The following is a 26,280-nucleotide window of genomic DNA, read 5'->3' on the forward strand; positions in this document are numbered from 1 at the left end:
TGTTAGATCCCTTCTGGCCCCTCCCCCTTTTCCAATCTCCCTCTTTCCTCTGCTATGTCCTTTTTTTTCTTTTTCTTTTTCTTTTCATTCTTCCTCTCTGTCAGCTTCCTGCTGGAAAATCCACTTAAAACTGCCAGCTGTGGTTTGGGACATGGTAGCGATTCTGGCGTCCGACTTCAATAGCATTACATGCTAATAATGTAAATGTTCAGTTCAGTTCATTGTATTAATGTTCATTAGCTTCAAGATATTAGTTTAAATGAAATATGAACAATGGCAAAATTATGGGTTTGCTAAAAGATAATCTGTTTTAAGACTACTAACTGAAATTAATGTAAATACTAATTAAATATTTAAGTAGCTATAGTTTTTCCCTCAGACTTGTAGTGGTACACAGTGGTACACAGTTTCTGTTTTACTGCTGTCTAACAGCTGAAGTTTCAGAGTTTGAGAACCACTGTGATAAAGGATGGAAAAAGCAATGAATATGTGGTTTCTATCTGGTATAAACTGGTCCAAGCTGCTCGTTTCCAGTTTGAGATTGGTCATGTTGATTCTTGGATCATGGTCGCTAGTCAACCAGCTGATGACCAGCTTGCATCAGCTAGTGAGCAATTAATGACCAGCTAGAAATGGCATAAAACATAATTAGGTCTTTCTTCATCCTTTATCACAGTGTTTTTCAAATGTTTTCAGCTGGTGGACCACATTAAAACAAAAATTGTGGCCCAGCAAACACTCTAGGTCTGGGGAGAAACAACAGCTGCCTACATTTTTAAGTAGTATATACATTATTCTCAGTTTATAGCCTTGAAACTTGAGACTGTTTTAATACAGCCTCTCTTTTAGCAATCCATAATTTTGACTTTATCCACATTTGTTTTTAATTAATGTCTTGTAGCTAATGAACCTGAATAGAGTGGACTGAACATTTATGTATTGTATATTAGCATATACCATGCTGTATGTTATTCCAGTGAGACAACAGAAATACTATTACAATTTCAACAAAATACATCTGTTTTTAGTTTATTATTAAGTAATTAATGTTGGTGCATTTTTTCTTTTATATTTTGAATGTTTTAAATGAGTACATTTAGAGTTTATTATGAAATCTATTATTATTTATCAAGATTTATAAATGTGCGTTATTAGTTATTTTTTATCCTTTACAAACTCAAGTCACCTGCAGATCACCGACTGAGAACCAGTGTTTTATCGCCATCGCCTTCCTGTTTCCCTTTATGAGTTTCACTGCTTTCTCTCTCCATTTCCCTCTTTCCTCCATTCATATCTCTGGTCTCCTTTCCTGTCCCACTCTCTTCCGTTTTCTCCTCCTATTTACCTTTTTCTCACTCTCTCCATCTGCGTCTTGTTCTTCAAGCTGACAGATCAATGCCTTCTCTCCTCCCTCTGTCTCTCTCTGATCATATCTTTGAACAAGTAGTGATTACTGACATACAGAGACTGCTGAATAATTCACCAAAGAGAGACAGAAAGTACAGCGAAAGGAAGAAGAAACAGCAAGAGGGAGGATGAGAGGGGCGGAAGAAGAGGAGAAAGATGGAGGTGGAGAAAGGAGGGCAAAGGAGACAAATGATGAAGATGGTGCTAGATGAGGATGGAAAGCATGATGTCTCCCTGTAATGTTTCAGAAGAGATTGTGTCTGTATGCAGTCATGCACAACAAATTTTAGAAAAGAAATCAAAATTTCATAATTGTTTGCTTATAGTATGCCCATATGTGCACTATTGCTGAAGGCTATTAATGCTGTCAAGCATACAGTAACCAAGTGAACAGGAAAACGAACTATTTTCAGCCTTACGTTTGTGTCTAAAACATGGGTTTAAAATTGTAAAAGACAGCTGTTTATTTAGATTTGGATTGGAATCTTTAAACTTTCTATATAACTATCATTATACTCTCTGTGTATTTGAGACGCTCAGGATGGAATCCAAAGATGAATTTAAGGTGGTAGAATTATATATTATATACATTCACTAAAACAAAGTTTTAATATACAATAATATATTTATATAAAATCCACAATTATATATTTACCTTTGAATCATGTACATAGAGAGAGAGACAGAGAGAGATTTGTATATAAAAATGTTGTTCTACAGTTTGAATATAACCTCATTTCTTTATCGTTATATATGTATTACTAAATTAATGTCATATATACTCCTCCCATGTAATGAAGCACGGTGGAAGAACACAATTTCTCAACATATTCACATTTTACCAAAGGCTTCTAAAGAGGAGCCAAACAACATGATTCAGACTTTGACGTTTTTTTTTCTTTCCCATTTTATGTTGGATTACTGAAATCCCTGCTTTATGACTGTCTGCAGCCCAAATAATTTTTCTTCCTGTTATTCAAGTTGAATTCCTTTACAACTTCCTGTAAGACGTAGCCAATTCAATTTAAATTATAAATGGAAAGGGATCCAGTTCTGAATGTTGCCCAACCCTGACTGATTCTTTGGAGACCTGCAAATGTGTGAGCAACCCGGGAAATGGAGGAAAACAGAGTAGTTGGGAGCAGAAGCAAATATGGTGCAACAAAAATTGAGAAAGATGGCATGACAGAAAGGAAAATGAAGGGCGAGCTGATAGTCATAAGATATAACTTCCTTGCATAATAGAAATAACAGAGTAGCTCAAGGTAGAACCACCCTGGGGGCCTTTAGAGCTGGTGGGTGTTGCGTCTGAGGAAGTGATGTGAGTGCAGGGTAAGCGGAGGAACTATGTGGGTTAAGATCTGAATAGAGCTCTTGAGAGGCAGGCTGACAGACAGGCTCTTTGTTTTTCTTGATCGGCAGGCACTTGTTTGTCCCTGCTTGTTGGAGAGTAGCTGTTCTACTCAGTCTGGTGCTGAAACCGAGTTGCCAAAGTCTCATTTTTTCAAGTGACTCATGCACATGCTTAGAAATTGTTATTAAAGGCTGCATGATGGAAAGCTCATACCCTGTGAGAGACAGAGCCATAAGGCTTAATACACAGTTTAGAGGACATCTTTGTGGAAATTGGCATTGGCATTGACACTTTTTCTGCTTGGAAATAAATCCATGGTTTTCTTGGCTTTGTATTCAGATAAGAGCTAGTGAATGTTGGGAGAGCCGGTGGTAATTTACAGGCACAATGCGCCATCTCCTTTCCTTTTTCTCCTTCTGATCCTCTCTCGCTGCTCTTCCTCCAGATTCTCCCAGTCATTCCCCAAGCGCAGCATCTGTCCGCCAACGCTACCTAATTTGCACATTTTTTCTCTTCAAATATCTCAGTGTTCATCCTCCCAGGTTATGCAATATAGCTTGTTACCTAGAGTTGGGAACTGAGAACTTAGTTGCATTTAAAAAAAAAAAAAAATACTGTAACCGATTTATTTCCATCATGTTCATCATTTCCATTTATTGTTCTTGAATGTCTGCATTCATCTGCCGATGATGTATTCCTGAACGGCTGCTATATCTACTGTGCTATGGAAAAAGAAATAATTTTGTGGCAGAGTTGTGAGTTTGCAATGTGAACTGAATGTGATGAGGGAGAAAGATTGCAAAATTATACACAGATAATAAATAGACAATAGAAGTAAAAAATAAATACAAAATCATAGTTAAGGCAGCATATTTGAACAAATATTACATTTAAAAAATTTTTTTTTTTTTTAATCAGGCACTCAGTAGAGTACTCAAAATAAGTCACAAAATCTGTTCTTTATAATGAACAGGTCAAAAAGACAGTGAGTTGTCAGTTTGAATCAGTCTAATGACTCACTCACTGACTGAATCGATCAATGAACCACAACTCGAAATGAACCGTGAACGCCTACTGTGTGCTGGGTGTACTTAAATCAATGTAATATATGACTGTTTTCTTATAACATTCTGTATTTTTTAAATATTAATATTAATTAAATATAAATATATTTTACAAATTGCTCTGAAATATATATATATATAGATATATATATATATATATATAGATATAGAAATATAACTTATTGGAGTAGTTTTTGCAAGTGTGAAATTTGTAATTGTTGTTTAAATTTTAAAATTTGTTTAAAATTAATGTAAATTTAGAAATTCTGAACTGTTTTGAATGGAACTTAATGTATAAATATGTATACATTATACAAGTATGTTACAAAATATTTTTTATTAGGTTATTGAGTTTTTATTTAGTAGATGAGTTTTGGTTGTATGTCTGTGTATATATAAAATGTTGTATACATGCTTAGTATATAGTTAGGACTAGTTATTTTAGAATATAGAATCATTGGTGTAATTATTAGGAATCGGAAGCGTTTATTGGAAAATTTTAACTATAATCATTAAATTTCTTGCCTTTTTTAATATAAAGTATATGTGTTTTGTATACAGTATACAATTATTCAAGTCCTAAAAGAATCATTAGTGTAATTATAAAGGAACCGGAAGCGTTTATTGGGATTTGAACCAGAATCATTAAATTCCTTGCAATTTTTGTTTCTTGTCAAGGTTGTAATAAATCAAACTCTCCCTCTCTCCCTCTCTGTTTCAGAGATCTCCGTGAGTCTGCTCTCCGTCATTGTAACGTTCTGTGGCATCGTGCTGCTGTCTGTCTCTCTCTTCGTCTCATGGAAGCTCTGCTGGTTGCCGTGGAGAGATAAGGAAGGCGGGGGTCTGAGCTTGACGTCTGGGCTCCTGCCCGGCGGTGCCGGTCTGGGTGGGGTTGGAGGTGGAGGGGGTGCCTCTCTCCTTCCTCCCTTGTTGCAGAGGAAAGATACTCACTCCTCTACCTCGCTGTATCCCTCGCTCTCACAGCATGGGCAGCATCACCCCCATTTCTCCGACCTAATGGGGGTGGAGGGCGGAGGGGGGCTGGTCGTGGGGGGTGTGGTTGGAGGTCCACAGGAGATGCAGGAGCATTCTTACCTAGACATGGACTCTTATCCTAACAATGCTGGTGAGCAAAAGTCTAGTGTGTATTAAACTCAGAAGCACTCTTTGTGAAACCTAAGAGACAGTGATTGTTGTTAATTATACTCCATTCTCTTAATTACTCCTTTCATCTTTTCTGTGGCTTATGGTTTCTTACTTTTTCAGCAAACCTTAAGTTGAGCCAGACATCTCCCGAGTTGCCCCCTGCAACAGAAGGAGGCTCAGCTGCGAAAGATCTGCCCAATGCCCACACCCAGCAGCAGGTCACCACCAGGTCAGTGACCTCCTCTTCTTGTAGCTGTCTGTGGTTTCTGTGTGTGTGTTACAGGATGGAATGAGTGTGTGGTTTGTGTCTTGCAGAATGTTGTATTGAAGTTTTTTTTATTTTTTTTATTTCCTATTGTCTAATATTGTGAAATACTTACAGGTTAAAATATCTGTTTTCTATATATTCTAACTGTTTCTTCAAATGCAGTTTATTACTGTCTGTGTCATGGCAAAGCTGAATTTTCAGCAGCCATTATTCCAGTCTTCAATGTTACGGGATCCTTCAGAAATCAATCTGATAATGCTGACTTGATGCTCAGAAAACATTTCTTATTATTGGCAATATTGAAAACAATTGTGTTGCTTCACATGTTTGTGGAATCAGGTTGTGTGAATCAGTAGTAATGCAATAAGCATCTATTTGAAATAGAAGTCTTTTGTAACATTATAAATGCACTTTTTTTCAATTTCCTTGCTGAATAAAAGTTTTGGTTAATAAAAAAAAAAAAAACACTACCCTAACTCTATTTCGAAACTTTGGAGTTCAGTAGTGTTGTCACGGTAGCACAATTTCAGGATTCGGTACCAATACCAGTGACAATCCACGGTTCTCGGTACCAAGGCAAAACAAAAACCTTGCACTCTATTTGTGGCGGCATATGCAAATTCATTCTCTGCCAGCAGGAGGCGCTTGTAGAGCACACGCAAGAGAGGTTTCCCGGGTAACGGCTGTAATCAAATAAACACTGAGCCAGCGCTCACAAACGCTGCTCAGGCATTACAGACAAGATGAAATACAAATTACATCCAGAACTGCCAACCTGTACGCATTTTTGACCTCAAAGTACGCTGGTATGATTTGTCACTCTAAACTACGTAAAAATCTAGTGACGACCCTGTCCACGAGCAGAATTCGAAATAAGCAACAGAAAAAGGTGAAGAGGTCAAAAACTCAGGGCGTTTTTTTTCATGACCATGACTTCCGAGCAACCTTACTGGGTGAATCATTTCAGTTAGCTTAAATTAAAGGCAATGCAACAATACTACAATGAGTAAATGCTTAAAGGGGGGGTGAAATGCTCGTTTTCACTCAATATCCTGTTAATCTTGAGTACCTATAGAGTAGTACTGCATCCTTCATAACTCCAAAAAGTCTTTAGTTTTATTATATTCATAAGAGAAAGATAGTCTGTACCGATTTTTCCCGGAAAAACACGAGCACCTAGAGGCGTGACGTGTCGGCGGAGCTAAAGAATCACAAGCGCCAGTAGGCTTTTGCGTCGAGAGCGTTTGGAAGCTGTGACATTACCCAGAGCTGTTGAAAAACATATTTAACGGTTCTGACATTGCCTTGAGGAAAAAAACTGGGCCTTGTTTGTAAAACAAGCATCTTAGAAATGCAGGGAACAAACACAAACACTTGCACAACTCCGTTGATGCTCTGTAAAAATAAACTCTGTCCACTGGTCCCTTAATGCTGTTTTTTCTTTGGTAATCTGTGCAGGGTTGTCTTGCCCTGGCAACCAAAAACACACTCCTTTTGTGACATTTCGCGACGCTCTCGCTCTGATCAATGAATTCCTGTTGTGCTCTCAGTGCTCTGCTCTACGGGAGCGCGCGCTCTTCCGGGAGAAGTGCCCTCAGGACCCATATAAAGAAATTCCTCTCCATCTAACGTCACACAGAGCCATACTCGAAAAAAAAACTTTCCGAAACTTGTGACAAACCGGAAGGAGTATTTTTGGAACAGAAATACTCCTTCAAACGTACAACTTAATTTTTGAAACTTTGTCCATGTTTAGCATGGGAATCCAACTCTTTAACAGTGTAAAAAACTCAGTATGCATGAAATAGCATTTCACCCCCCCTTTAATTATTTTGGATAAGTAATCAGTTTTTTTTTTGTTTTGTTTTGTTTTTTTTTATGAAAATGCAATGCAAAAACTCCAAAAGGTTCAAGTGGGCCTTCTTTTGACTCTGGGGTGAAATATCATCTGAAGATTGTTTCGTTTCTCTCTACCAGTCCTTGTGTTTGTCTATAGCTACATGCACATGTGTGAATGTATTCACCCTCTGGTCTCTCTCCAGGCCCAAGCCCATGACTCACCAGTTATCCAGCCCTGATTTCCATGGTGAGGAGAAGAGTGAGCAGCTGACCAGCATCGGGCAGATCAAACCAGAACTTTACCGGCTGCGCCAGGGAGACCAGGGGGATGGCAAGCAAGGCGACACCTGCGGCAAAATCAGCTTCCTCCTACGCTACGCCTTCAAGTGAGTCCACTCGAATCCATCCCGCCATTACCTCCTCTCCCCATGGGGAAGCATCTCGTATGGAACTGTCACATGATGTGGATCCATGCCTCTCAATACATCAGTGGGTTATAAATAGATTGCATCGGCAGGGCTCACAATTGAAAAGGCGAGCTGGAGAAAGGAGCAGGGGAGTAGCAGTCAGCACAATGAGTTATAGTCAGGCCCGCCGTGGGCAGCCCGTGCACGTCAGACTGGGTCCTTTCTTTTGCCATCACACAGAGGGACATTAGAATGGTGGAAAGTGCTGATGTTTGAGAAATGAAGGAGGGAGAGGCTGTTTCACTCATGAATTATATATGACCAGCCACTTTAAACAGCACAGCCTGTCAACACATAATATAACAGCACTGTGTTACAGAGTAGGCCGAAGGAGGCAAAGAGATGAAGATGGGTGAGTGGAGATTGATATCTTATTCCTAACACATAGGGAGTAGTTCAAATAAATGATTTGACACCTCTGTCCCTGTTCATTGTATTATCGGTCTATTTTGTTCTACTGTGAGTTCTAAGGTGAGTATGTCATGATTGAGTGTGCCCATGAGATGGAAAGCATTTGAAAAAAAAGGATAGTTCACCTAAAAATAAAAGTTCTGCTTTTGCCTCATGTTGCTTCAAACCTTTTTAAATCTTTCTTTCTTCTGTGGAAAAAATAAGGAGATATTTAGCACAATGTCTAAGCTCTTCTTTTACTGTACATTTAATGAACAGCCGTGGCACCCTTCACTTTCATTGTGTGGAAAAGAGCAACTTAGACATTCTGCTTAACATCATTTGTGTTAGAAAGAAAGAGGGTTTGAAACAATCAAGGTGAGCTGGGGATGAGTAATATTATGGTACACACGATAAACTGGTAGAACTTTGTCTGACAGTTTTGGATTCGATTCTGAATTAGCGGTTACACTCAAGTGATGTTAGTTACAGTCACAAACGTTTGTGATTTGCATGTGTTTTCAACCCCCACCAGTATAAACACATAAAGCCATCAGTCACAGCATCTGAGTACAGAATCAAGTTCAAGTCAAATAGCCAATTTCACAATTATTTACTTTACACATTTGTATTTTTGTTTGTTTTATTTCTTCGTCATATAGTTTCATAAGGTTTACTTGTCTAAAGAGCTTTTTACTTATAGTAGGTAGGCGTATTAGTTTTTTTGTCTGAGAATTGTGAAATTTCAGTGCCATCTAAAGATTTGGTATTATAAAAAGCTTTTTTTTCCCGGCAAAAATAACTATATATTGTTAACGTGAAATGAAATTACAATTTTTTTTTGACATACTAGTGTGAGTAATTGAACATAATTTCTATTTCTTTTTAAAGCAAATTCAATCGTAATTGTTACTCAGCGTTTACATGAGCACTAGCGGCCAATATTGTTTCCCATCCCCGTGTGTTTAATTGACGTCATCACACCTTTGCAAAACATTAAGGCGAATATGTCACAAATATGTACAAGCGTTTCGGGGGATAGCGGGCAGGTTGACACTATCTGTCAGAGTCGCATCCAGTGGGACGTAGCTTTCTATCAGCACAGCAGTAGGCCGATAACACATGCGACACGGAGGGAATAGCAGCTATTTCTAACCCATTGTCTGTATGGGTTGGAGCTGAATGTTGTTTTATTATTTATTTAAATTTATCTGTCTATTTGTCTAATTCCAACTGAGATCAGTGCATTTTCAAGAAGACCGCTCTCAGACAGCCTGTGCATGACATTTGTTTGGGGTTTTTGTTTTGCAGTGATATTGTAAAGGGAGAGGGGAGGATGGGCAAGGAGCCTGTCACTGAATAATGAAAAGCCGTTGTGCCGTGCAACACATGACTGGGGTGGGGGGCTACGGGCTGGCTTTAAATGCTTGCTCTAATGTGGGCAAGACAGAACCTGTCATTTTGAATTATATATTCATAGCCCTGAGTGCTAATGGCAGCGTACATTTCTAAAGACCAGCCTGATTTAAAGTGTGCAATTGTGCTGCGTGCCATTTGCCTTGAGATTCATTTCTAATTCGGTCAAACTGATACAATGTATAATATAAGTTAAAAATATTGCTTAATATTCTATGCAAATATTTTCTGTGAAGCCCCAATAAATAAATGTATGTATGCATATACAGTTTTGTTCAAAATAATAGCAGTACAATGTGACTAACCAGAATAATCAAGGTTTTTAGTATATTTTTTGTTGCTACGTGGCAAACAAGTTACCAGTAGGTTCAGTAGATTGTCAGAAAACAAACAAGGCCCAGCATTCATGATATGCACGCTCTTAAGGCTGTGCAATTGGGCAATTAGTTGAAAGGGGTGTGTTCAAAAAAATAGCAGTGTCTACCTTTGACTGTACAAACTCAAAACTATTTTGTACAAACATTTTTTTTTTTCTGGGATTTAGCAATCCTGTGAATCACTAAACTAATATTTAGTTGTATGACCACAGTTTTTTAAAACTGCTTGACATCTGTGTGGCATGGAGTCAACCAACTTGTGGCACCTCTCAGCTGTTATTCCACTCCATGATTCTTTAACAACATTCCACAATTCATTCACATTTCTTGGTTTTGCTTCAGAAACAGCATTTTTTATATCACCCCACAAGTTCTCAATTGGATTAAGGTCTGGAGATTGGGCTGGCCACTCCATAACATTAATTTTGTTGGTTTGGAACCAAGACTTTGCCCGTTTACTAGTGTGTTTTGGGTCATTGTCTTGTTGAAACAACCATTTCAAGGGCATGTCCTTTTCAGCATAGGGCAACATGACCTCTTCAAGTATTTTAACATATGCAAACTGATCCATGATCCCTGGTATGCGATAAATAGGCCCAACACCATAGTAGGAGAAACATGCCCATATCATGATGCTTGCACCTCCATGCTTCACTGTCTTCACTGTGTACTGTGGCTTGAATTCAGAGTTTGGGGGTCGTCTCACAAACTGCCTGTGGCCCTTGGACCCAAAAAGAACAATTTTACTCTCATCAGTCCACAAAATGTTCCTCCATTTCTCTTTAGGCCAGTTGATGTGTTCTTTGGCAAATTGTAACCTCTTCTGCACATGCCTTTTTTTTAACAGAGGGACTTTGCGGGGGATTCTTGAAAATAGATTAGCTTCACACAGACGTCTTCTAACTGTCACAGTACTTACAGGTAACTCCAGACTGTCTTTGATCATCCTGGAGGTGATCATTGGCTGAGCCTTTGCCATTCTGGTTATTCTTCTATCCATTTTGATGGTTGTCTTCCGTTTTCTTCCACGTCTCTCTGGTTTTGTTCTCCATTTTAAGGCATTGGAGATCATTTTAGCTGAACAGCCTATCATTTTTTGCACCTCTTTATAGGTTTTCCCCTCTCTAATCAACTTTTTAATCAAAGTACGCTGTTCTTCTGAACAATGTCTTGAACGACCCATTTTCCTCAGCTTTTAAATGCATGTTCAACAAGTGTTGGCTTCATCCTTAAATAGGGGCCACCTGATTCACACCTGTTTCTTCACAAAATTGATGACCTCAGTGATTGAATGCCACACTGCTATTTTTTTGAACACATCCCTTTCAACTAATTCAACTAATTGCCCAATTGCACCGCCTTAAGAGCGTGCATATCATGAATGCTGGGTCTCATTTGTTTTCTGAGAATCTACTGAACCTACTGGTAACTTGTTTGCCACGTAGCAATAAAAAAAATATGAAAAACCTTGATTATTCTGGTTAGTCACATTGTACTGCTATTATTTTGAACAATACTGTATGTGTGTGTGTGTGTGAAAATAAACCAGTTATATTGCACATACTGTTTATTTGCATAAGTCAAGCTCTTCCTAATTTTATCACCATAAGTTGGGTTGCTGTCGCTCATATTGCTTTAAATCACCAGCATTCCTTAAAAAAGAATCTCTTAAAATTGCTGTCAGTGTGAATAGCCCTTTTATCCTTGTCTTGATATGATAATACAATAATGAATGATTAAATTTGTCACTTACAGATTGGATGATAACATCACACGATTAACTTATTTGCTACCATCCTGATTAATTGAGATTTGTACCATGTCATTGCGCATTCTTTATGATCGACATGTCAATCTAAGGTCATATTGGATTTCTGCTTGTGTTCTCCCTCCCCCAGAGTTGCTGATTTGTTTGTGTGTCCTAATGAAAGGGTGACGCGTTTGTTAACACTGAGAGACACATTCTAACAAGGCCTGATTAGCAACCACAGAACTTCCCCCGCCTCTCTTACTTACATCTGCACAAACAATGGGTGAGCCTCGCGGATCAGAAGTTCACAGTCGTGCTGTGCTTGGCACCAGACCGCAACAACCCCGCTGCAGTCTAACCATGAAATGACCTATGGTTTGCCTCATAATAAGCTCTGGATTATTTATAAAGTCCGGTGTTGGAGGCCACAGTCATTGCATTATGCATCAAATATTCATGTCTTTAAATTCACATTAGGGATGTATTATCTCATATATTCACTTTCGTACAAGATCCATTTAGCTCGGGCAGTTCAAGTGCGGCTCTGTCCATCTGTCAATTGCAAGCCATAGAGCTGGATCGTACAGTTGGCACCTCCTTTTTTTCTCCCCCTGTTTTTCTGAACCTGACAGCCATTGAGCCTCACTGAACTCAGTGCTGCATTGCTGTCCTGATACTGGCCTGGATGTCAGCCTATTTCAACATAAACTCGCGCTCTTGTCATTGCCGGTTAGATGATGCTGAAATGAACTCACGCCCAGGCTAGCGAGCCCAGGCATTTCCAGATAGTTCAAAGTGAATTACGGTGACGCTGACATGTCTTTCTTACAGCACGGAGCAGCTGGTGGTTAAGATACTGAAAGCCCTGGACCTCCCGGCGAAGGATGCCAATGGTTTCTCGGATCCTTATGTCAAGATCTACTTACTGCCTGATAGGAAGAAGAAATTTCAGACCAAGGTATCTTTTTTTTTTTATCCTAGTGAGACAGCAGTCAGCTCCCTGCTATTACAATAATCCACTGTTCAGATGGCAGACCCTCTTAGGACTCATTAAGATCTGGTTGCGTTTCTCAGTCTGCCTGTGTGATTTTTTTCCCATTGCCCTAGTTCATCTAAAAATACATCTATATCAGACTGTGCATTTTGAAATCACTTTATGCATTTGCAGTTTTGACGTTAACCAATCTCTTGTTCACTCCCTTCGCTCACTTTTCCTTCTCAGCTCCTCCGCTTATCTAATTCCCTTCACTTTCTCTCATTTCCACTCGGTCTTTCCGTGGCTCTGGTTTGCAGGTGCACAGAAAAACTCTCAACCCGGTTTTTAATGAGACGTTCCAGTTCGGCGTGCCACTGGGAGAGCTGCACTCGCGCAAGCTCCACTTCTCCGTCTACGACTTTGATCGTTTCTCCAGACATGACCTCATAGGTCAAGTGGTGGTGGATAACCTGCTGGACTTCAGCGAGGGCACCGGGGAGAAGCCAGTTTGGAGAGACATCATAGAAGGAACCACGGTGAGATAGTGACACAAACACATATTAAAGGTTCATTAGACCTTAAATACAAAGGGAGTCGGTGAGAGTGAGTAGTTGATAGTGTTGTGTGTTTGCACATGCTGTCTGAGTTTTAGCATGTGATTTGCTGAAAGATCTACGCAAATTAGGTAACGCCACAAACACCGGCTCTGGGTGCTACAGTAGGTTATGAAGGATGCAGACCGCTACACTACAACAGATGTTGGACTGTCACGATCTGATTTACTATGCTGAGACCGTACACGAGGGCTATTCAGTTAGAGTCCTGGAGGGCCGTTGTCCCGGGGAGTTGAGTTACAGCACTAATCAAAAACACCTGTGTGTAATTTTCAAGAAATCCTTCAACCAAAAACATTATAAACCGGTATGACTGACTTTCTTTGATACTACAAAAAAGAAAATATTTTTAAGAATCATGGTCTGATGTCAGAAACAAAAATTTGTTTTTGTTCCACAGAAGAAAGAAAATCATACAGGTTGGGTGCATAAACGATGACAGAATTTACATCTTGGGCGAACTGTTGATTAGCTTGTTGACATGCATTAAACTGTGGGTAAATCTAAACCCTGCAGGAAAGTGGCCATCAAGGACCTGAGCTGAATAGCCATACTGAACAGTGATCATTTTTTTGCTACATTTATTGCCATACACAGTAGTAGAGATGAGAGTGGGGAACAGGATGGCAACATGACCTGGGCCTGCTGTGAGCACCACTGCTCAGTATGTCAAAGCACTCGCACTGAACACATCAGCATCATGCCAACACCTCAGTAAGAAATGCTGGAAGTGCGCTTGACAATACCAAACTTCTGGATATATAACACTCTACTCCTTAAAGGTGCCATACAATGCAAAAATCACTTTTATAAGGTATTGAACAGTTGTGTGGCCACAGTGTGTGAAAACAACCACCCTATAATGGTAAAAATCCACTTCTAAAAAATCATAAACAGTCTCTCTACACAAGCAGTTCCAGACTATGAAGTTATAGTTAGTGAAAGTCCCACCCATTTGTGACGCTCTCTGTCCTATTAGCATATACACAGCCCTGAGTGAGAAGCTGCGGTCCATCATTACTGTTCTCTTGCTGTAGCTGCTGGAGATACAATGTCAGTGCCAAAGAGCCATTAAAAGTATGGTGTGTTGGGATGCAACAGTGAACATTGATCATCGCTTGATAAATTACTGCTGTCATCAATAACAATATGCATAATTGTCTCTTTTGGGCAGTACATATGCAACTGTTTTTCGAGTGACATGTGGTTTAAGATGCAAGGTTTTGCACTAAAACACAGTTTAGTGAATTCCATCCAAGAAATTGTGCTGGATTTCATGAGAACCTTAGCCAGGACAGATTTTATGATAATGGTGGTATCTTTCATGGTACTTGCGTATCTCTCTTAAGTAGAATTGAAAACCTCATTTTATAATAATTCATTTTCACAATTGATAATCATGCGTGATTACATGCTAATGCGATGATGATGATGATGATGATGATGTGTCCTTGGGGATGTTGGTAGCAGAGGTGTGAGGTGATCTAGTGATGCATGTGCTCATCCTTCCAAAGAAAATCACATGAAATTAGTGAAGGTCAACTGTGCAAAGGAGCTTTTTTCAAGAGCAATTCACAAATTGCCACTGTATCTTAATGGAGCAGTTTTTAGAAACATTTTTATCATGATCATAGAATATTGCTATTTTAAAACGTGTTTGTACATTTAGAGAACAGAGAGAATAAATCAGATCAAAGACAAGCTGCTGCTGTGCTTAAATAAGGTAGATTAAATTTTCCACAGCACGGCTAGGTCAAATGAAGGGAAGAAAATACATTAAGCACCATCTAATCTGTCTGACAAGACAAATTTAAAAAGGATTCAGTGATGCATGCTGGATTTTGAGTACGTTTTTGACATTTGTGTGTCTGACATGTGAATGGATGTAAACGAAATGTTGGATTCAAATGCAGGATTCAGCCAATCGGCCGCTCAGGTGACGTTAGCGGATTTACCTAATCAGCTGGTTTGAAAAGATCATATTTGGGTTCTAAAACATTTTGTAAAGTGCTGGAGTGTAAAAAAAAAAATAAATAAATAAAAACACTCACATAACACAGCATTCATATCACGTTTATGGACCCAGACCCAAAGCTGGCAGCTCCTATAGTTCTTGGAGATGTACTGTACCTTAGACGCTTGACGTTTTTGATGAAATACTGTAGCTCTTTTTGCTTACCTCTCTTACCCTTGTTCTTTTTTCATCATAGCTCATGATTAATTCTGTCTGACAGAACAAGAACTTGAGAGAAAGATGAAAGGTTCAACCAAGAGTGTAAAAACAGGCGTAGCATCTCAACACATATACTTCAGAACAGTCTCTTTGCAGTAGTCTTGCTTGCTAAGTTACAGACAGAGAGAGTTTATTGGATTTACATGGTCATGTGGATGTACTCCAAAAAAGTGTGTTTTTAATTTTTATTAAAGTGCATTTCCATGGACTTTCACTGCAAGTGCATTACTCTAAACATGATTTTCTCCTTGTTTCAAAAAATTCAAGGATGAGTTCAAATGAATTCTGCGGAGATGCTGTCTATTTGATTCGAACATTGAGAAATACTTTAAAAATGTTTGATTAAGCATTAAAAGCCACAGACATTCCTTCATTTATCCTTGCATCTTACATGGACAAATACATTTTTTAAACATTTCAACAGAGACGGGGTTATCTTTTTTTTTCATGAATTTCCTTATTTTTGTGCATTGCTTTCAGCATTTGCATTTCTCACAGTTTAACTTCTAAGTGAACTTTGGACCTCTCGATATGTTTTTGTGTCTGCAGGAGAAAGCTGACCTGGGCGAGCTGAACTTCTCACTGTGTTACCTGCCAACAGCTGGCAGACTGACCGTCACCATCATTAAGGCCACCAATCTGAAAGCCATGGACCTCACGGGCTTCTCAGGTACCAGGTCTCGTCCGTGGTCCCCAGCCATCCCTCTAATTCCCTCATAATTAACAGCGATACCTCATTAGCGCCTCAGACATTGTTGACATTGAGGCGTGATGAAACTGCTGCTCATTAATAACCTTGGTGTAACACGTCCAGCATATGAATAATGAAATAACATTAAAGGTCACAAAACCATCAATTCTGAAAGTTCTGAATATCAAATCGCACCTCTAAAAAGTAAAAAAAAAAAGGTATCAGCATAACAGTCATAAGAACGAGCAACATCTTTAATTAATGTTGGCTTATTTAATAATCACAGCAAGGCTTGAAGTAATGTAATAAAGATTCCTCTTACAGGACATGATTATGTTGCGCTATCCAGGTGCATTATGAAAAAGTAATGTAAATGTATCATTATTGCTAGCACAATAATTACTGATGCCATTACTAGCATTAATTAGTAATATTGTCAATGTACTACGTCTTGCTGTTGCTATTTCTTTGACAAATTTTCTTTTCTTGCTTTCTCAGATCCATATGTAAAGGCATCTCTGGTTTGTGAAGGTCGAAGGCTGAAAAAGAGGAAGACGTCCATAAAGAAGAATACTCTCAATCCTACGTATAATGAGGCTCTGGTCTTTGATATCCCCAACGAGAACATTGACAATGTGTCGCTCATCATCGCCGTCATGGACTACGACTGGTAAGATCATGACTGTCTTTTTCATGCTGTGAGACATGCTGCAACACATCAAGCTCACTGTTGTGATATGAGGCTTGACAGGAAGTGCCCACTTGTAACTTTAGGCATGATTACAGGCTGTGTCTCACAGATCTTATTCAGGAACACATGGATTTTTCATTTGTTGAAAGAATAAAGCATGTATTGAAATTCTGTGGGAGAGATTCAAATTAGATCTGCACAGTGTTTCCTACAGAGTCCAATTGTGTTAATATTTCTCCAGATTAATTTATGCTACCATTCCAAAGACTAGTGCAGTTATTAATGCAGTTATTAATTAATGAGCCAAAAAGAATAGACGTCACACCTCTGTTTATCTATTTGCACTGGCTTCCAATAGCTGCTCGCATAAAATTCAAGGCATTGATGTTTGCCTACAAAACTACCACTAGCTCTGCACCCATTTACCTAAATTTGTTCAGATTTATGTGCCCTCTAGAAGCTTGAGTTCTGCAAGTGAACATCGCTTGATTGTGCCATCCCAAAGAAGCACAAAGTCACTTTTACAGACTTTTAAATTAAATGTTCCCTTCTGGTGGAATGAACTCCCCAACTCAATCCGAGCAGCTGAGTCCTTAGCCATCTTCAAGAATCAGCTTAAAACACATCTCTTCCATCTTTATCTGACCCTCTAACTTTAACACTCAGTATTCTAATTATATTCTTAAAAAAATCTAACTACCTTTCTAATCTTTTTCTATTCTATTTTTCTTTTAATTTATTATGCAATTATATATGTGTATGGGTGAAGACCTCTAACTCTATCTGTTTTCTTTTTATTTATTATATTATTTAAAATCCCATGACACGTGTACTGTGTTAACCTAACTGAGACTTGTTATAGTGCATTTTACTATGTTGTTGAGAAATAAGCAGTGGAAAACTGAAGTATGATCTTTTCATATATTTAAGGATCTCTTTGACTGATACTGATGAGATTGTTTGTTTTTCAATTGGTGAGTTAGAATACATGTTGTACATATTTATGTGTGTATGGGCTCCACTGAACATAGGGCCTTATGCCCCTAAGTGTCAGACTATCCCTGGTGGTTTTGCATAAAGACAGACCCCTCATGAATATACATGATGGCCTAAAACTAATGGAAGTGGTGTCTGATGGTGAGACACTCTGTAACACAGCCAGTGTTTCTTGTCCGGTGGGCACAACTTAAGTCACCTCTTCTGTATGTGTGGAGCTCTTTTTGCAGCACTTCGGTATGATAGACCTTCAGAATGGCATTTATGTCTAGCTTTTGTATTACAAAAGGTATTACAAAATTATTTAAAAAAATGCTAGGTGTGTTGTGTCATCTAATCCCACTTTTATGGCCATATTTTGTGTGCTTTTGTGAAAAAAATATGACTTGCAAAATCAGGAGCATACAAATCGTGCATCAGATTCTATTTTAAGAACCGCTTTCAGTTCTGAGGAAATCCACATCCGAGTTTCCCAAATGTGTGTTTGTCTATGCTCTCCATGATTTCATCTGTTCCCAGTGGCACGTGGCACACCAGCAGCTCCTCCTAATGAAACAGCTCATCTGTGAGCCGCAGATAGCGGCTGATGAATTGCTCTAAGCTTTGCTGCATGCCATCTGTGCTAAACGCTCCATTCAGAAGCCTTATCGGCTCGGTAATAGTCATTTCTTGCATGTATCTGGCATGCTAAACAATCCATTTTGCAATATTTTAGTGTTTCTGTATTGAAACCGGCATTACTGTGGATGACGACACACAGGAGCAGGCAAAGCTATTTTTGTTTGAGATGAAGAAATGTTGTTTATAGCTTGCAGACTACTTCATAAAACTGATGTTATTCATATGATCTCACGCTTTTACAACACAACGACTTTAAGTCTTCACTAAAGCTTGACTGATTTATTTTGGCAGCATTGTTATTAAAATAATGGCAGGACATAACTCTTGGTGGCACACATTTCTTTGAGCATGACTTGATTTAGTGGAAGTGTTGGTGGAGCTACTTTAAACTACAGTCATGCTACTATTTACAAAACAAATAGTTAGCTATGCTTCAGCCAGCTTACAAAGAGTAGCTACATTGAAGCTATGTACAGGCGTTAATTCAGTTTAATTGAATAACTATCCAAGCTGTATTTATTTGGCACAAAATTATAGATCTGATTTAGGATGGCAGCAATAAATTAGCCAAATACATTTATACTAAAAGCTAAATGATTAATATAACTGAGTAGACACAGTCCACAGCAGCATTTATCTCAATATTTCATTTAAAAAAAATAGACTCGGGAGACTCTGTGAATCAGTGACTCATTTATTTGTGCCTCTTTGTTTTCATTAAATTTATTTGAAAGGAGAGTTTAATTTATCTAAACTACTGTTCAAACTTTGGGGATCAGTGCAAATTCTTTGAAGAAATAACGCTTTTATAAATCGACATCAAAGTCATTTTACAATGACAAAGACATTTAAAATGCTTTTTTACTTAATATCACAAAAAAAATCATGGAAAAAATGTATCATGGTTTCCATAAATAAATATAATTTTAATAAATAAATATATTTTTTATTAAGCAGCACAACTGTTATACTGATAATAAGAAAAAATATTTCTGGAGCAGCAAATCAGCGTATGAGAATGATTTCTGAAGGATCACGTGACACTGAAGACTGAAGAATTGGCTGCTGAAAATTCAGTTTTGCCATCACTGGAATAAATCACATTTTGAAATATATTAAAATAGAAAACACTTCATTTAAATTGTAATAATATTACGTTTTTTTACATTAATAAATCAAATAAATGTAGTCTTGTTTAGCATAAGAGACTTGCATAATTTAATTTAAAAAAAAATTCTACTGACCCCAAACCTTTGAACAATAATGTGTATATAAAAATTGTAGCAGGGTCCCTTATTTCTGGTGAAACGACTGTTATTATTAAAGGTAGGGAGAGGTTAGCTATAGCAAGCTAACTTTGAAGGCATAAGATCTGACACTGCAAATCAGTCTCCAAAGCCACGCCTCCTCCGAAACACATGAACGCACAGGCCGCCCAGAGGCTAATCAGCAACACAGTGGGAGACGCCGTGGATGGAGGACTGAATACAACGCTGTCAGATTACTGCATGTCCCATTCATGGGTGAGAAATTACTACAGTACAATGCATATAATATTACAATAATAAAGCCTTCCATTTTCGCTCGGTCTGCAATAGCATAATGGAAAGCGCTGATGACAAATCACGTCTGCGCGAACATGGTGTGCAGATGTATGCAAATACCTACTGTACTTTGATAGGTAGGGCAGCCAATCGTAGTCCTTGGGCCGAGGAATATGATTGGACAAATATTTCATGGTCCTGCACCTTCCACAGATGATATATTTAGACCACTTAACTTAATTATTTCTGTCAGTATGTGAAGAGGCTTTCAACCAGCAAAACAAAAACATTTTTTGAACCAAATCACCTACACTGCCTATAAGTGTGTCACCACTATTGCAATAGGGAAGCTACTCTCATGAAAGTAGGTCTTTATAAAGTAATACCCTGATGTCTTTATACAAATCCAGGCCTGTCACATGGTGCACAGAAACTCCTTCTACCTGCCAGTAAACAGTATGAATGAATGTCATTTATTTTCTGTCCACGTCTCTATTCAACAATAAATGCAGGTGGAAAGATTTATTTGTGTTCCACTTATTAAACCCGCTTGTTATTCCACTTTTACTTGAGCAGCTTTTCATACTCACTTTTCAAGTAATTAAGTGATTGTGACACCTCTCTCTCTTCTAATCTTCTCTCTCTCTCTCGTTTTCTTTATTTCGGTAATCAGTAGACCTATCATAAATGCCTACCCATCTGCCCTCTGTGACAAATTTTCTCTCAAATCATTGAATCCGTTCCCTGTGCTCTTGCCTCATTTTGTTTATCCCTGTAATTCAGTAATTGGGATGTACCTCTGTCTCTCTCTCCTTCTGTTCTCTGTTTGTCTGTGTAATTATGTGATCTCTCAGGCTGTGTCTGAGTGTGTGTGTCTTAATGGGCAGGTTGCTATATGACACTAAGGTCCTGTTCGCATCTTTCTAATTATATGATGCCAGATAGGCCTCATTTTTTATCTTGTTACTTTGTGCTTTCTAGCTCCTCATGTTCTCATGTGTCTCTTTGCCGTCTTTCATTCTCTCTCTCTTGCCCATTTGTTGTAATGGATGCACTGGTCTGTGGTTCTCCTTCATTTCTTAGCCTAACTGCATTAATTCACTCTCTCCCTCTCTTTCTCTCAGTATTGGTCATAATGAGGTGATCGGGATGTGCCGTGTGGGCAGTGATGCTGATGGACCGGGAAGGGAGCACTGGACAGCCATGCTGGCGAATCCCCGCAAGCCCATTGAACACTGGCACCAGCTGGTGGAGGTAGAGCGTGACCGCATGGAGTGTGTGTGTGTGTGTGTGTGTGAGTGAGCATGTGAAAATCAATCAATGTGTGCAGTGTGTGATTGTGTGTAGGCAGTGTCCTCTATACAAGCCAAGTCCTTGTTAAAATGCCTATAACCTTCACACCTGATACCTGTTCAAGGTTCACTTGTCTTAAAGTATTTGCCCACACACCCAATAAAATGTGCTTGTACCTCTTGGTCAAATGCAGTTTTAGTTAACATCCCCATCTGGGAGAGATATTAATGTAGTTATGATTTAAGTGAATGTAAACAAATGGGGGGGAATGGATGTGTGCATTAGACCTTGTAGTGTGAATAATACAGTCTAATACAGTTGCTGCTGTCTATTATGTTGACAGCATTAATCAGAAAACATTGGCATGAAAAAGAGCAGACCCCTTACTCGCTGACTGAATAATTCCCATCAATGCTTCCTTAATTGGAAAATACTTAAAACTACATTCTTTTGTTTGCATTTAAAACTTTTAATATTGCTGTGGTATTGAAATTGTGAAACCAGATTTTCACTGGTATTGGTATCAGCTACTAAAACGTTGCTAAAAAAGACTCAAAGAAAATCTAGAAAGAAAGAAAACCTCAATTGAAAGAGAAAAGGTATCTGGTAACTCTTTCCTTGAAGCCTGTATATGCATTCAAATAAAGGTATTTGTAATGCACGAGAATGCATTTATAATGTGCTATAATAATGTCCTTTAGAATTTATAATGAACTTATAATCTTAATTATTGTAACACTTATCTTTCTTGTGGTTATATAAAATAAGAGTTTTATGTAAGGGCTAATGTATTACATATTAAATCTCAACAGCAGGATCAGGACCCCTGAAGCGGTTATTTTGTGACTGATTGCACATAGTATTTCCTATTACATGGCTACTTACCTAATAAATAAATGAATGTGACATTTTGAGTTAATTATTTATTTATTTGTGTGTGTGTGTGTGTGTGTGTGTGTGTGTGTGAGAGAGAGAGAAGGAGATATAGCCAGATTACTAATACCTTGCACCAGCACAAACCCTGTTTTTGCCTTTTTTGTGGGCGGAGAGTATGTAAATAAATCATGCAATGTGATTTACCAAGGTTTATGGTAGTCAGTTTACTGGTATTTGCACCATTATTTCTGTTATCGGTTCTTCTTATGTGCAGCCTTATGCTAATTTGCGCTGTTAAAGTTAATACTGAAAAGATACAATATAATAAATCATTCATTTCTTTGATAATTTAGTATGTGTACGAAATCGCTTTCTGAATAGTCATGTGTGTTCATTGATGTCTCCCTTCACAGGAAAAATCCATAAATGCATATGTGTCAAAGAGCGCCACAGCCTCCCCTAAGCCACACATAGTGGTGGACAGCCCTCACTCTGAGTAGAGATGTGAGTACACTCACATACACATAAACACATGCTGTAAATAGAAGGGCACTTCCTCTCATATTGGGTCTGTGTGGGTGAATGCATCAGTGTGTTACACTGGAGTACTTCAGGTTTCAGTCATGAACTAACACATTGAAGAAAAAAAAACATCAATGGCTATGTTTACACAGTCCTGTTTCAGAGTGCTAAATATGGTTACGTTCTCACAGTTTTGTTATTAACAGCTGCATTCTATAACCTAAATTTTCAGGACTCCCAGCCAAATTTTGAGAGCGAGTGTGGTCAATACTGTATGCAGCCATCTGTTCGCCCAAGCTTTTTGTGTTTATGTATTTTACTGTTTGTGTTTATATGGTTAACTGTGTTTTTTTCTGTCTCTCTGTTTCTTTTTCTCATCCTTAGGTCAGCATTATCTCTTTTCATTTGTGAATAATATTTTATCAAGAAAGAACCAGAGAAGAGACTGTGCCTGTGTTAGTGCTTCTCCTCTAAATCATCCCTGCAGACCCAACACAATATATCGAAAAATTACTAGACTAGACCAGACACAAATCACACACACACACACACACACACACACACACAAACATACATGTACATTGAATAGTATCAGAATAACTGGCATGGATGGTTTTGCTTCAGGAATGATGTTAAAGTCAAAATATGTCATGATTTATTCAGGGGATATATGAAAATAAACATTCCCACTTTAAATAGATAATCTTTATTTAGTTATTTGAAACTGAGCCTACAAAAAAAGAGATTTTAAATACTTAAAAAAAATACAAATAAACAAAATAATCAGGAGAGACCTGATAGATTATGGACCACGAATGTTTCTGTGTATGTGTGAGTGCATGTGTGTACGTGAGTTTGTACGGGTGTCTGTGTGTAGCTATAGAAAATCTCTACAAGGTGTTTTCAGTCTGACAAGTAGCTGCAAGTTCTTGGAATGGTCTTCTCTGCCAAGGCAGAATCCTCGCAACTGTTTCCTGTTTCTCTGGAGAGGAGGACTACTTTATGACCTTTCCCATCTGGAGAAGGAGAAATAAGGACGGATACATTAGCCAAATTGTGTTGTGCAGTATTGAAATGTGTCCCTCTGCCTTTTACATTTTTATCACCTTCTGCTTGGAGCTCAATGAGATCAGCAGTGTTTCTTTTTTTCATTCGTTTACTAGAGTCCAACCATTCTTCTTGTTCTACCAGATACTGAATGAAACGATTGGAGAGTATGTTTCCCTGACATGGACACCCTGGCAGACTGAATCCCATCGAGAACTCTTCCAAAGGGAGCTATCCTTGATTTCAAACATTGCCAGAGGACCCTAACTGAGAAGGACATTGGAATTGTGTGCATTTTCTGGAGACATATCCTATGGGGAAAAGATCTGGCCATAGTATTTTATTTTTATACCATGCCAAGATTTTTTTTTTTTTTTCTCTTAAGACATTTTTAATTTCAAAAGAGGAAGTGTGTGCTCTCCATCATCCTTCTGCCAAGAGGACAGCTTTGGAAAGACACACACGTTCATCCTCTTTCTCCTTCCGGGTATCCTATGTGTTTGTAGGATTTGTGCTCTTTTGTGTCTTTTTTGCTCGTTGGTTTGTGTGTGTGCGTGTATGCCTGTGTGTCAGTATCTGTCACCGTGACCCTGAGTATGTCTCCACTTCCCGTCCTTTGTCCTTGCACAGAGAAAATCTCATTTTGAACAATCAAGTGTCTTCTGTCCTGTGTCTTAGAGGAACTATTTCTTGTGTAGGACCTGTTGCACTTGGTAGGGACAGGGTCTATTTCTCAGATGCGTTTTTCAGTTGTTATCTGTCGAATGTGATAGTGACCCGTCTCTGTTGTGTCCCTAACCAGCTCGTCACTGAAACGTGTCCCTAGCTTGATCTGTGTTCTCGTGTTGGGTGTGCTTTTCTTTTTCTGTAAATGTGCTCTGTGTGTACGAGGGGACAAACCTGGTGGCCACAGCTTTTGAGGAATAAAATGTTGTACGTTTTTCCAGAAAAGGGTGGGGGGGGGGGGTGAGACAAACTGGTTCTGTTCATCTCTTTCGGCTAATGTGACTATCTTTTCTGTCTGAGCATTCCTTGCAAAAAGAGACAAAAAGGGGGGCACGTCTTTTATCATTTTAGAGCCACATTACTTCAATAATTTTACATTACAAACCGACTTCAGAGGGTTTTTTTTTTTCAAATAGAAAAATATATATTTCTTTCAGAAGGTCACTGCTTCTCTAGTGAGAAATATTATAGTGGCCAAAGCACTCAATTCACATACCCTCGATATCCAGGGTCACTGCCTCTATTAAAAAGAAATTCCACCCAGAAAGGAAAAATCTGTCATTTACTCACCCGCATGCCTTTCCAAACCTGTAAGAGTTTAATCTGTGGAACCCCAAATCAATTTTTCCTCACAAAATCCTTATGCAGTGAAATCCAATGGGATGCAGTGTTGTTGTTTTGGACACCTTTTGCTTTCGTTTAAAACATTCTTCAAAATATCAGAAAAAAGAAAGAAAGTCATGCAGGTTTGAAATGACGTGACAGTGCATAAATGATGGCAGAATTTTCTATTTTAGATGGACTATCTCTTTAATATCGCAGTTCAACCACTGCCAATGCTACCACACATATCCCTCAATGAAGGAATACTGCATTACCAATCACTAACACTCATGTTATTGAAATACACATCAGTATAATTATTTCCCACTGTACCCCCCTGAGCTTGTTTTTCTGTTTCCATTATTAATCACATGTCAGGCCTTGGATGTGCACACACACATAATCTCGCCGGTGTGTGCTCATTCCTTAGTCTGTTATCGTATATCAGCACTTGTTGTTTTCTAAGAGGCCATTGATTCTGTCATCCATGTGGATGTGGTATCGACCCACTGTCTTCAGCTCCTGTCTCCAGGTCCATCTCTTCTGCTGCCTTAGATCTTACACTGTGGAGGCACAATCCCTGTAGAGTGACCTCTGACCCCTTCATCAGTTTCCACAGGTATAGACTTTGACGATAGCTTTCTCTTCGCAGGCCATATTTTTCTCTGTCTGTCTCCCCTCTTTCCTCTGTCTCTCTGTGTCAGTGCAATTCTGAATGATCCTGAGGAAATGTGTTTGCATGCTTATATTAACATGGATGATGTCAACTTGATGCAATGATAATTTAATAAGTGATGCTCAACACACACACAAAAAACTGACAAAGAACTTGATACTAACACCACTAATGACAAACATGTTGACCTAGCAACCTGTTCGATATCATCAAAGCATTGATGATTAATGTTGTTAATATTGTATATCCTCTTTGAGATGGTATTACAGTTTCTGGATATATTTTTCTTTGTTTGTTTGCTTTTTTAGTTTTCTTTGAAAAGGTTTACTTTTTTATATGTTCAGATTAAGCTGAGACTTAGAGCAAGATAAAAATGAAATGCAGTCAGGGCGAGAGAACATTTCAGCTGAAAAAAACAAAAACAACACTGAAAAAATTTTAGGAGGATGATTATGTCTAAGGCTGGAGCAATGATGGCTGAAATAAAACATGTATGAAAAATCATTGCAATGTGTTTGCGTGATGCAGCTTTTTGTGTTCATGTAATGGGTTGTGAATCAACCTGATCATTCTGTATACAGTACCTCTTAATTTGTGTCTCCCTCCCTTCTCCCTCCTGCTGTGTGCATTTACTTGTGTGTTATTATTTAGTCACCATCATAAGTTCTTTATTGTGGGCCCAGTTTATATTAA

General features: G+C 38.5%; 1 protein-coding gene across 3 annotated transcripts in view; it reads left to right on the forward strand.

Moving 5' to 3' along the window:
• The window catches only part of LOC113046493 (synaptotagmin-C), a 39,273-nt gene extending 13,307 nt beyond the window's left edge, over window positions 1–25,966 (forward strand). For all 3 annotated transcript variants that reach the window (XM_026207336.1, XM_026207335.1, XM_026207337.1), the window contains exons 4-13: window positions 4,547–4,951; window positions 5,092–5,200; window positions 7,282–7,464; window positions 12,310–12,436; window positions 12,772–12,990; window positions 15,851–15,971; window positions 16,491–16,662; window positions 20,969–21,098; window positions 22,427–22,517; window positions 22,920–25,966. In XM_026207336.1, coding sequence (XP_026063121.1) covers window positions 4,547–4,951; window positions 5,092–5,200; window positions 7,282–7,464; window positions 12,310–12,436; window positions 12,772–12,990; window positions 15,851–15,971; window positions 16,491–16,662; window positions 20,969–21,098; window positions 22,427–22,513 — 1,553 coding nt within the window. In that variant the 3' untranslated portion in view covers window positions 22,514–22,517; window positions 22,920–25,966. The remainder of the gene's footprint in view (window positions 1–4,546; window positions 4,952–5,091; window positions 5,201–7,281; window positions 7,465–12,309; window positions 12,437–12,771; window positions 12,991–15,850; window positions 15,972–16,490; window positions 16,663–20,968; window positions 21,099–22,426; window positions 22,518–22,919) is intronic.
• The last annotated feature ends 314 nt before the right edge of the window (window positions 25,967–26,280 follow it).

Source organism: Carassius auratus, chromosome 3 (assembly GCF_003368295.1).
Source record: "Carassius auratus strain Wakin chromosome 3, ASM336829v1, whole genome shotgun sequence".
In the NCBI taxonomy this organism is placed as follows: domain Eukaryota; kingdom Metazoa; phylum Chordata; class Actinopteri; order Cypriniformes; family Cyprinidae; genus Carassius; species Carassius auratus.